General features: G+C 40.6%; 1 protein-coding gene across 1 annotated transcript in view; it reads right to left on the reverse strand.

Moving 5' to 3' along the window:
- PITPNM3 (PITPNM family member 3) overlaps window positions 1–12,883 on the reverse strand; it is a 161,824-nt gene that overhangs the window by 26,647 nt on the left and 122,294 nt on the right. The window contains exons 7-9 of the mRNA XM_063299212.1: window positions 8,457–8,646; window positions 6,165–6,284; window positions 1,197–1,378 (exon numbers count right to left, since the gene is read on the reverse strand). Of these exons, the coding sequence (XP_063155282.1) occupies window positions 1,197–1,378; window positions 6,165–6,284; window positions 8,457–8,646 (492 nt within the window). The remainder of the gene's footprint in view (window positions 1–1,196; window positions 1,379–6,164; window positions 6,285–8,456; window positions 8,647–12,883) is intronic.

Consider the following 12,883-nt stretch of genomic DNA (forward strand, 5'->3'; position numbering starts at 1 on the left):
GAATGAGGGTTTTGCATTTGTGGACTAAATTTCAACATAAGAGGCAGAGAGAAGCAGATTCACCTTCACCAACCAGGATAACAGTTTAGCTTAAAGGAGGTCTTTGGGCTGCAGGCAAAATATTTTTGTTTGTGTTTGTGCGTTTGTGCGTTTGTACTTTTGTGGGTGTGTGATGTCCTGATCTCAGTTTATTCCAAAACATCAGTCCTAAGAAAAGGACTAATTTCCTTTTCTTTATCTAAATCTACCCCAAATACACAGGAATGAAAAAACAGTTCACATCTGCAAATGCAAAATTCAGTTTACAAACAAACAAAGCAGCAATTAGAGTTAATGAATGCAGAACTATTGGCCACTAAAAACCTATAGACTTTCTAACACTTCCTATTTTTCCCACAATTATGAGGCTTGTGCCTTGTGTACAATTTATAAAAGACCACAACATTGTACTATACTGTGTGTCCTGTATCTGCTGAGAAGTTAATTGGAAAACCTACTCCCATCATGGTGCCTCACACATGGAAGGGGCTCCAAGGGAGATCCTGCTACACTTGTGTTCTTCAAAAGCTCTCTTTGGTAACCTGGGTGAGAAGGTAGATAAGTAGCAAGCCCAGGCTGTACAGCCTACCAGACATTATCTATTCATTACTTTGTTCACATAATGCACTAACACCCCATTGCAGCATTTATGGCAAGTTGTACATGTTAGACAGCTTGTCTTGAGATCCCAAACCAGTCGGTTGTGTTCTTTTGAGGTAGAAGATCCTGTCCTATCACTAGGGTTGAAGCAAGATTTAACTGCTGCCTGGTCAGATGGCTTATTATGCATGGAACAGGAGAGGGCATCATGTTGTACTTGGTCTAAGGAAGTAAGATGCCTTCGACTGATTATACCTACTTAGTTTCATTCCTTAGAGGAAGAAGCTAGGACCTTTAATTTCAAAAGAGAAATTTGACTGAGCTATCTGAGGGAAACCATGTTTAGCAGAATTTTAGACACCTGGTTTTGTTGTTTCTTCCATCTGCATCATAGTTGTTCATTTCTTGATTTTTAAATTTTTAAATATTCTATTATTTTATAGCCCACCTACCTCAAAAGATTCTGGGCAGATTACAAGTTAAAACGATACATGCAACAATAATCTTGCTCCTGCTTGCTTGAATTTACACTTTCTTTGGGCAAGGATTTTGGTTACCTTGACAGAAAAGCATGATGGTGTGTTATGCTATCACAGTCATAGCTGGAACAGTCACTTTGTTTCCGGGGCAATGGTTGTCTAGGTTCTTCATTCTCCATCATTCCTGAGATATCAATATTACTTTTGCTGAGGCGCTTGAGGTCTCCTAGATTTGAATCTTCAGCTGAGACAGGTTTATCCTAGGGAAAGGGAAAAATACATGTGTGTGTTCGTGCATTTTAAAGGGGAAATTAATATGCTAGGACACATGAAGGAGCTGTACAGTTGTTACAGTTTTCATCCCCTAAGTTTACTGCAGTCAGCAACATGCAGCCATTAAAAACTAAGATAAATCTATGGCAAAATAGGGCCTTTGGACAACGAGGGAAAAACAAAACTACTGTGCAAAGTGTACCTCTACAGTAACTTCACAAGAGTTTTATACCGTTTCACTGTCACGCCATCCCAAATAAATTCTGAAACTTGTAGATTTTTGTGTGCTTACAGTTCACAAATTTTTAAAGGCATATGGAGGAAAAAATATAGCACAGTGTATGACAAAAAGAATTTTTTAAATAGCTGACCCAGCACATAGGGTTTATCACTGCAATAGCTTGTTTAAACTGCATCATTCATCTTTTTTCCCCCTAAATTCATTCACCAACTCTTGGTGAAAGGTGAAAGGTGCCCTGTGCAAGCACCAAGTCATGTCTGACCCTTTGGGGGGATGCCGCTTTCGCGACGTTTTCTTGGCAGACTATAGCGGGGTGGTTTGCCATTGCCTTCCCCAGTCGTCACCTTCCCCAGCAAGCCGGGTACTCATTTTACCGACCTTGGAAGGAGGGAAGGCTGAGTCGACCTGAGCCGGCTACCCAAGAATCCAGTTTCCACTGGGATCGAACCTGGGTCATGGGGAGAATTGTGGTTGCAATACTGCTGCCTACCACTCTGCGCCAGACGAGGCAGATGATCACCAACTCTTACTGAGATTTAAAATCCTGAGAAGGGATAACCATGTACTCTTTTCCAAATCACAGGGAGTTTGCAGGTTATGCCTGAGAGAAATTCATTTAGGTCATCAAACACCACTTAGAAGACACAATCTTTAGTGGGGAGGATTAATAATCTGAAATTTCCTATAGACATTCCTTTATATTCTGCTGAATTCTACCAATTCTACCAATTCTGAGAAAGGTAGCTTGGATTTGGAAAATTGGACAGTCTTGGAAAAACAGTCAGCTCTTTCTTCTCTTTTTTGTGTCCTGATTGGTATCATTAACTTCTCAAATCCACAAGCCATCTGGATTTGGAATTTCTGGAATTTCAGAAAAAGTAATCAGGAAGCCGAGGCAGAGCTAAAGGATCAGCTGGTCTTGTCAGTTTTCTTAAGGACTCAGTTGACCACATTCCAAGTCTGGTGACTTCAGCATCCAGAATAATACCTGTTAGGGTCTTTTGCTAGGCCAGTCCAAAAGCTATTCTACCATATCCAAACATAAATATCCAAGACCTTTCTGTTAATATGTTTTCTACTACAGATTAAGGTTACTATGGTAACTAATCATTTTGGCAGGGTGAAGAGGTTGAATTTAATTGTCCTCTTTTCAGATGTTAATTTTTGCACCTGGGGAGAAGAACTTGCCTGGACTTCTTTTAGTTTCAGTTTCCCTTCTGTGTAGGCTTGCAGAGAATATGCAGCTGAGAGAAATCTCTCCTCTCAGCAAACAGCCTTTAAATATGTTTGTTTTCTGTAAATAAAATTATTTTTATAGAAATGCCTGGTGTGTTACTTTTCTGATCTCTTCTGGGCCAAATGCTTTCTAGCACTCTGCCAACACTTTCATTGTACTTTGTAACTTTGTTTCCATCCTCTCTTTCAAACAATTTTCTCTCTGCTTCCTCCTTAAAAGTACATTTCCTCCAATTCTATTCTCAGGATTTCCCCTACAATTCTGCTTTCTTAACTTTTTTTTTTTGTGCAATCTTACCGCCTCTCCAAAAAGCCTAAAACAATCCTTAGTTTTGCAATTTCCAGCTGTTTTTTAAACCTTTCCATCTGCTTTCTTCAGTAGAGATTTGCCATTGTGTTCTTCTAAAATGTTTTGAAGGCGTGAAAATGTTTAGGCTGGGAACTGGATTCAGTAAGACAGATGCATCAACCTTAGCAGAAGTAAACCTGTTTTCATTGTTTTAAAAAAGTAGTAAGAGTCACATTGCCAGAAATGCTCATTCTGCGAGGGAATATCAGCAGTATGATCAGGAAATTCCGAAAATGGGACTAGAGGCAGGCCACACAGAACTTGTGGGTGGCCTACCTTTGCTGTAAGGATATTTTTAGATGCTGTTTTATGTTCCATGCTGATATTAAAATTATGGTGCTAAAATTCATTTTTCTGTTAAGGTGCCATATTTCTACAACCTGTTCTTGGTCTCAAATACACCCATACACATATCTATGTATCTCACTATCTAGTTTGCCACTGAGGTATGATTTGAGGATCCATAACATTGCAGTGAGGGAATTTTAACTTGTACCAATCAAAGTGAATATTTGTAGCTCAGGGTTGAACTGTGGAGTCCTTGGTGCTCTCTGAGCCTTGTTGTTTTCTTGCGGACATTTCATTGCTAGACTAGGCAACATCTTCAGTGCAAAGAGGGAGTGGGCTTTGCTCTCTGTTTATATACCGTACTTTGTCCAGCTTGTGTTGGTGAAGGTGTTGTTCTCTCCTTGGGAGTTCTTTGATTGGGCTGTTGTTTGCTGCTTGGTTGATTGACTGAGTTAATAGCTCTTTGATTATTGTTCATCTGGTGTTAATCCTGGTATTAATCTTTGCATATCTGGGTGTTGATTGCTGGCAAGGAGGTGTTCTGGTCTTTTGGCTTTTCTATTGTCTCTTTTGAATGGTATGTAAATGTTGTTTATGCTACCCACACTAACCAAGGGCTCCATTACCAAAGCAACAACCCAACCTCCCACAAGAGGAGCTGTGTAAGAACATTATTCAGACAAGCACTAATGCACTGCAGCACCCCAGAACACTAGAAAAAGGAAACAGATCATCTAGAATAGAACAGAAAAGAACAGAACTTTTATTGTCATTTCACTATACACCAAAGTGTACATTAAAATGAAATTTTGTTGCAATTGGCTCGAGCAATAAAATAAGAATACCATAATTACTATAATAAGTAATATATATTCTTTACCCATTCCACTCCTCTAATCTTTACCCCTAATAAATAATAGAAGGGACGCGGTGGCGCTGCGGGTTAAACCGCTGAGCTGCCGATCGGAAGGTCGGCGGTTCGAAACCGCGCGGCGGGGTGAGCTCCCGTTGCTCGTCCCAGCTCCTGCTCACCAAGCAGTTCGAAAACATGCAAATGTGAGTAGATTAATTGGTACCGCTTCGGCGGGAAGGTAACGGCGTTCCGAGTCGTCATGCTGGCCACATGACCCGGAAGTGTCCCTAGGGACAACGCCGGCTCCAAGGCTTAGAAACGGAGATGAGCACCGCCCCCTAGAGTCGGATTCGACTGGACTTTACGTCAAGGGAAACCTTTACCTTTAATAAATATCAGTCCTACACACAGCATGTGTACCCATGGAGTGAGAAGGGATTATTAAGAGTTCAGGAGTCTAAAAGCCCAGGGGACAAAACTACTACCTAATCTAGCTGTTCTACATCGAATGCAGCAGAACCTTTTCCCAGAGGGTAACAAGGAGAACAAGCCATAATGAGGGTGGAAGGGGTCACTAACAATATTTTGGGCTCTGGACAGACACTATGTAGGACAGACAGGCAGAAGACTAGCAGAGCACATCCACGAACACCAACTAGCAGTCAGAAGACACGATGAGAACTCCTTAATCTCACAATACATGGACAGACTCAACCATACTTTCAACTGGGAAACTGTGAGCATCCTAGACCAAGCCAAATCCAAAAACACCAGAGAATTCCTGGAAGCCTGGCACTCAGACAAAACAGCCATCAACAGACACATAGAGGTAAACAACATTTACATACCATTCAAAAGAGACAATAGAAAAGCCAAAAGACCAGAACACCTCTTCACCAGCAATCAACACCCAGATATGCAAAGATTAACACTAGGATTAACACCAGATGAACAATCAAACAGTACATTATATCTTAGTCAAAGAACTATTAACTCAGTCAATCAACCAAGCAGCAAACAACAGCCCAATCAAGGAACTCCCAATGAGAGAACAACACCTCCACCAACACAAGCAGGGCAAGCCACTGTATATAAACTGAGAGCAAGGCCCACTCCCTTTTCGCACTGAAGATGTTGCCTAGTCTAGCAATGAAACGTCTGCAAGAAAACAACAAGGCTCAGAGAGCACCAAGGACTCCACAATTTTAACTTGTCATGTTGAACCAAACATCAACAGGCAAAGTATGTGAAAATCATGATATCCATTTCAGAAAGTTATACATGTACCAATGCTGTGAACAGATATAATTGTATAATTATTTTAACCTGAATCTTATCAACTTCTAATAATGCTTTTGCCACTTTCTGATGCACACATGGTAAAACAGATTCCATTATCTACCAAATGATTCTGCCAAATATTAGCTTTATTTTAGCATTATGTTCAGAAAGAATTGCAGTTACAGCAGACTATAAAATCTAGAACTTGCATCCTATGAACAATTTAAAAATTTATTTCTGATTATTTTTCTTGCACAGTACCAGCCTATAAGAATAATCAATATCCCTAAGAAGGTAGAAGTTAGCATGTAACATGTTAGTAGACTCCAGGATGTAGTTCCAACCATCTTAGACAATAGCCTGTAACACAATAAGGGGAGAATGAATGGTCTGCTAATGAGTTACCTGGGGAAAAAAAAGAACTGATGAAAAAAATATACTCTGAAGCTTTCCAGTTAGCAAAACTGCCATTGTAGGTGACAAGATGTGTAGCGGCTGCCTTCTCTGACACCCTCCCGTGCATACCTGAACACTGCTGGTGCTGCCTCTTCTGCTGCTGACTTGGCTTTCATCTGCTAGTCCTGTGCTATAGCAAATGGCATCAAAGCCCAACATTCCTCCCACACAGTCCCCAACAAGGCACACCTGGAAGACCAAGAAGAAGCACCAAGGTTGTCATTTGGCCCAATCAGAGAAGTCTACTTCAAGTCCTACGTAACACACACATAAAAGCACCAAAGTAAGTTATAAGTTAAGAATGGGAATGTACTGGTTGGGTCCACACAACTCAGATTAACAAAATATAGCTGCTACATTCAGATACCATGTTACGATTAACAAAATAAATCATTTTATGGCTTCATAGGATTACCTGCTTCACACAGCATCCTGACAGTATCTTGAATTGCAAACTTTCCAATTATGTTTTAGCTTCTTCTAGTGTGTTGTGAGAACCCAACCCCAGACACAGGCAGTTCATAAATCCTCCAGTCATAAAGCAAAGACTTGAACACAAGGAGGATATTTACAATAGGCTATGGCTTCTCACAGGGAAAAAATCTTTCCTGTATTATTTCCATACTGGAAATAATAAAACCAGTTTTCAATATGTGTATTCACTTATATCAGCTGAATCAACAAAATAAACAGATACGGTGAATTTGTGCATAATCAGCAGCACATAAACTAGGCATAAAATACAGAGAAATTAAATTAAGTTGTTCACATTACTATAAAAATCAGCTATAGGGACAACCCAAAGTTGCATTGGACTGCAGCAGTCCTGGGAAAGGTTAATCCTTCCCTCCAAGTCACTTTCCTGGAGCAAAACATACCTCTTTCAACTGTTGTTTACTTATTATAGAAGAACCTAGTACTGGTTCCGGTCTACCTTCTTACCATCTTCTCAATTCTGAAGAAGCAGACCTCCACTAAACCATTATGCTATTTTGTCTCCCTGCTTCTAGTTCCCCAGACACACTTTTTTCTATTGCTTTCCTCCCAAGGGTCTGTGTGGACTCAACCAGTTAAATCCACAGTCCGGCCTGACTTGAAAAACAGTATGACATGGAAAGGAGAATCTAGAGACAACAACTACTAAGCCTTTATTTAATGTCAGCACTGTGCAAAGGACATCACTTTTAATGTAGTAGTAGAAACGGAAGAGCGGAAAAAATAAAGAGTGAGGGAGTTTTTGTTTTGCAAATATTTTTTATCTTCTTCCTTATGGGGCTTTCAAGGAAGTAAGCAGATTTTTTTCCTTTTTTAGCAAGACCCCTTGTAGAATTTTATCTTCTCTTTTTCCACATAATAACAGTTTCCATGGAAATGGTTTTTATTGCATTTTTTGAGGATCAACACTGGAGGGGAAGAATGTTGCATCAAGGTGAGGCTGGGCAGGAAGGGCTGCTGTTGTAAGAAGACTAGAATGGGTGATTTTGTAGGAATCCTTAAGCCAGAATTCCAGAGACATTGTTCTTCATTCTTACCTAACCAGAAGAAAGTAAAATGTTGAAAAACTCACTCCAACAGGCTCCCCCTCTCTTCCTGAACTGCATCTATCTGGTCACAAAATAACCATTTATCTTTAAGAATTGACTTTTTTCCCTCTGTCCTCTCTACTCTTCGGTATCACATCTTCTACAGTTTCCATTTGAGGCTTAGTTGTTAGTTGAGGCATGGGATAAACATGGGATAACTTAAAAAAAACACAAATGAGTCAATATGAGTAGCCACAGTTCGTCCTCCAATTCCCTTCTTTTACGTGCGTCTGGAGTTCTTCAACACTGAGCCAGCAAATTTTGGTGGCATGAGATTTCCTTCTTTTATTTCACAATTAAGCAGTAAGTTAGGCATGTTAAAGGTTTTGACAGACTTAACACCTACTGTATTTTCTGAAAGCTTTCCAAGCTTCCAAAGGGAAATTTGGTGAGAAAGAAATCCACCCTAGTCCCTCAAATGACATCACCCTATTACCGCCATGCCTCTGTAGCCCTCAGAAACTGAAAAAATAAGTATGGCCTCCGTCTGAAACACAGATTCCATCTCAATTTAGATCGGTCCAGAAGCTTTATACCATCTATTCCAAATACCAAGGTTTCAGGAAGCAAATTATACACTCAGGCAAAAGTTCAAGCACTAGAAGCCTGATACATTGTTTAATTTCCTATTCTTTTACTAGTATCAGTGGAGTATTTTCTGATTAAAGGAATAAAGAATGAAACATATAACTTCTGTGAAAAAGAAATTTTATCAGTTACGGTGTACTGATATAATGATATCTTTTAGATTTTCTAGCAGAAAGAAGAATGGTCATACCTGCCCATTAAAGCCTGCCCCATCAGGAGATCTGAGAAATTCATTATAAACCTGGTTGGCTCTGCTGATCACCATGGCAACTGCATTCTGGTACTGAGGAGAAGAGATTGCCAACAAGGGCAAGGCAGCCAGAGGGATGTGATCTTCACTGCTACTTAGAGATGTCTCATCATAACTGTAAGGATTCAAGCTAAAGGAAGAGAAGGGGATGGCATTGTAAATTATCCGCAATTACGAACAGGGTCATTGTAAATTTATATTATATTACAATATAAAGTATGGAGGAAAGAGATGGCAATTTTAGACTAGCCAAGACACATTCAACTGTACTGACATTAGCCACCCCGCAGTAGTCCAATTCCTCAAAAATATTTTGAAGACCATCCATCTTCACAGATTGCTGGTAATAAGAAGTTTTACTATTTTTTTCTGTGAAAATAAGCCATAAGGTATGTTTGCTAAGCCTCTGGTAGGCTAAAAACACCTATTGCCTTTGTTTTTAAAAATCCAAACTCAAATAAGTTGGCCATCCTCTGGTGACACCCTCATATCACTGCCATTCTTTCCATGGCCCTGGTCCTTGGATGCTAAGGAACTTTTTTCAAAAAGGCAGACCTGGGTCATAAAAAAAGGGGGGGGGGCTGCCAGGGGTGGAGCAGGGAAGGAATTATCTCTAAAAGACCAGGTAGGTTCCTCCCCCCCCCCCTTTTTTTGTGTCTCTCTCCTTGAACATTCAAGCAGGCTATGGACTCTTTGTCTGCTTCTGCTTTAGAGCCTGCCTACTCTCATACCAGCCTGCCCACATCTTACATACTAATGGAGAGGCTCTTCCTTATGCTAGCTGAGGTGGACAGTATCCTGTCTGATGTGAATAAGACTGGCCATACCACAAACTCAACGTGAACATTATTCTTAATGCACATTGCCCTCATCAACCTACAGTTGGCAAACATGGTCAGGAGCTCACAATCACCAGCTGAAGTGGTGAAGCAAGCTGGGAGGAAGCACTACGGCAGGAATTTAGCCTCTCCAGCTCAAAAATAAAGGACAGAAGACCCAGGCATTTCTCCAGATGCAGAAATATGGGGAAAAAAAGAAAATCATATTCCTGAGATCTCAGGGGAGTTGGCATTTTTGACTGCAAAACACCAGCATTGGCTTGGTGTCATCACCATGCAAATGTCCAACACAGACCTAGAATATGGTCCCACATAGTAGCTTGACAAGAGAAAGACTCTTTTTCTGATCACACTAAAATGTTGAACTGCCTGTTTTGAGAGACCATCCTTAGCAGTCTTTCACTAGTTGATGAAAGCTTTCTTAATTAGGAAGATGTTTGATTTAAGAGCACGTAAATTTCAACTGATGTCTTATTTTTGCTATTGTCAGCCTGGTTTTTTATTAATACATACTATTTTTCCTGGAATGATTATTCCAATTGGTTTTAATTGCTGTCAGCTGTCCCAAGAGGAGTGTCAACCCCACTAAATAAGGGGAGAGTAGTGGTTAGTGGATTATTACTAAAGAAGAAAATTTAAACAGAGAGAGAACAATAAAAAGTGAAAGCCAGACGGTGAAGTGGTAGAACTTCAGGTAAATTGGGAAGGAAAGCAGTTACTGCAGCAGCCATGGTTGGATTGCATCTTCCTCCTCCTCATTTTTGTGTACTTGGTTAGGAAGAAAAGATGTTTATCCTTAGTGTGAACAGTTTCTGGAGACTAGCTGCTAAGAATTTTTGACAACACATTGTTGCTGTATAGCACACACTTACACAAAAAGGGAACGGTGAAGGAATATGGAAGCATGGGAACAATTCAGATGTTTCAATAGTGTGTGAAGAAAGCTTGCTAACTGCACATTCTGTTTTGTGCCTTGTTCTTTACACAGCTTGTACATTCTGCTTATCAACACAATGCAAATTCTCGATGAAAAAAGGCTGGGAGCAATTCTGCCCTTATGGCTGTGCAAAACTCGCCAGTAAAAGTGTGGCCCCTAAGAAGCGAAGAAGCTCCCACGTCAACATCATGGAGGGCCTGAGCCATTGGTTCTGGCAATCATGGTAAAACTGTTAATATGTTTTCTACTACAGATTAAGGTTACTATGGTAACTAATCATTTTGGCTGGGTGAAAAGGTTGAATTTAATTGTCCCCTTTCCAGTTGTTAAATGTTGCACTGGGGGGGGGGGGAGAAGAACTTGCCTGGACTTGTTTTTAGTTTCAGTTTCCCTTCTATGTAGGCATGTAGAGAGTTAAGCAGCTCTCACTGAGAGCCTGTAAGAATGCAGAAGCTTTTAAATATGTTTGCTTTCTGTAAATAAAATTATTTTTATAGAAATGCCTGGTGTGTGACTTTTCTGATCTCTCCTGGGCCAAAGGCTTTCCTAGCAATCTGCCAACAAAAACAGGGCTCTCTGTGAAAGAGAGTTAGGAACAAACCCACTGCAAAAAATCAAGGAGGCAGGGAAGCACTTTTCAGGCTGCTCAGCTTCGTAGGAATTAAATATTTTCACTTGGCTCAACTTACAGATTTTGCTTCACCATTTTTCTCTGGAAAAGCATATCCATTTCTCTTCTACTCCCTTTACTCTGTGAATGACCAATCAGTTGCCACAAGGAGGCAGTATGGCACAACACTTGTATGGGTTGGAGGATGACCTTGCCTTGTGGGTGTCCAAACGGTGCCTACAGGAATACAGAAAGCTGCCTTATACTAATCCAGATCATTGGGCCACTTAGCTAAGTACTACACTGACTGGCAGCAGCTTTGCAAGATTGCAGGTTTTCCAAGCCCTATCTCAGACACTGGGATTGAACCAGGAGTTGCTGAATACAACACAGATGCTCTACTCTAAGCTGCACCCCTTCCCATTCCAATCTGAAGCCTCTGGCTGAAACACTTCATAGTGTGCAATCAGCTACCTTCAGCTGGGAGAGGACATTGGAAGTTCCAGAAAAATGCTCTTTTGAGCTGAGCCACTCATATTACTCCCCTCCGTCCAAAATAGCCAAACAGCTGCTGGGCCTGGAGCTTGGGAAAAGTTTTACAGAGCCTGAGAGAATAACTTTAAATGACAGTTCAAAGAAGGATGTAGAACAAGATGGGATAGCTATGAAATAAGCCAGAAACAAAGCATCAACACCAGCTTTCAGATGTGGAACCTCTGAAGCAAAAATGTAGAGTAGCAAGATTAGAAAAGATTGGTCAGGCAAGGCACCTTGTCCAGGACCTTTTGCCTCCCATGCTGCTGCCACAGCTTCACAGAAACATCTACAACTGAGAAAGGGATCTCCAAGTGGCTGAAGCAAGGAAACCAAGCCACCTCAACGTTTTATAGGGGAAATGATCTAGAAAACCATCTGTCCAATGTAGAATGCAAGCAAACTCCATCCAGCTCATAAACACTGGGCACTGTTCCTTACAGCAGTCTTTTAAAGGTTAAATAACAGGTATTATATTATAAATGTACTGTGCCAGATTTGATTACTTATTTCAGGAAATGATGTGAACTTCAGCCTTCAACTCTGTAGCTCCTGCTGTTTTCCCCTCTTTGCTCTACTCTAACTCTTTCAAGCCTGCTGCTTTCCCATTCCTATCTTCCCCATTCTACTCCCCCTCCCTCCCACTTCTTTCAGTCTTCTGTCCTTCCTCTATGGCTTTTACATTCCTCCTCCCTATTTTCAAGGGGCTAACCAATGTCAGCTGGAGACCACTGCTCCATTAAAGGCCTAATTACTGCTATAAAATCTCTTTGCTAATTTCAGTATCAATAAATGGATAGTCTGTATTATAATTCTGGTAATTTTTCAATAATTAGTTGACTTTCATCTGTTGTTCAAGACACATAGCTGCTGAAATTTAGCCCACTGAGAGCTGCCAAGCAGCAAAATATCCTTAATGTTGACTGGGCAGTAGCTCAAGACTCTGCGAAGTTTTGGTTGGACAACTGCATTATTTAAAACATCTTTGTTCTAGTAATTAGACAGCAGGTTAGTAATTAGCAATTAGACTACCAATTAGACACTGCAGGGTGGGAAAAATGCGATCCTTCCCAGCAATAATGCTCCTTCCCAAATACAGGTTCTAACCTTAGTCTAACTATTCCTCTTATCCAGAAGTAGGCTGGGAATTTTGCAAGTTGCAGTCACACCATCATCTGAAAACTGTCAAATCAGAAAGGCTATTCCAATTCAACCAAGACCTTTTCACATGCACTGAACCACAGCACAATCATGGCCTGACTTTTTTTTTTTTGCTGTGCCCTCATGATGTTGTCTTCATCTCATCCCCAGTCCATGAGTGAGGCAGCCTTAATTTGTTCTCTGCTTTACTGGGGTTAAAAATAGTATTTTTTCCCCTTATTCTGAAATAACCAAGGGCGGCCTTAAAGTGTATAAGATCTGTTAGGGGACAAAAGAAAAGGTGTAC

This window comes from Candoia aspera, chromosome 1, assembly GCF_035149785.1.
Source record: "Candoia aspera isolate rCanAsp1 chromosome 1, rCanAsp1.hap2, whole genome shotgun sequence".
NCBI lineage: Eukaryota > Metazoa > Chordata > Lepidosauria > Squamata > Boidae > Candoia > Candoia aspera.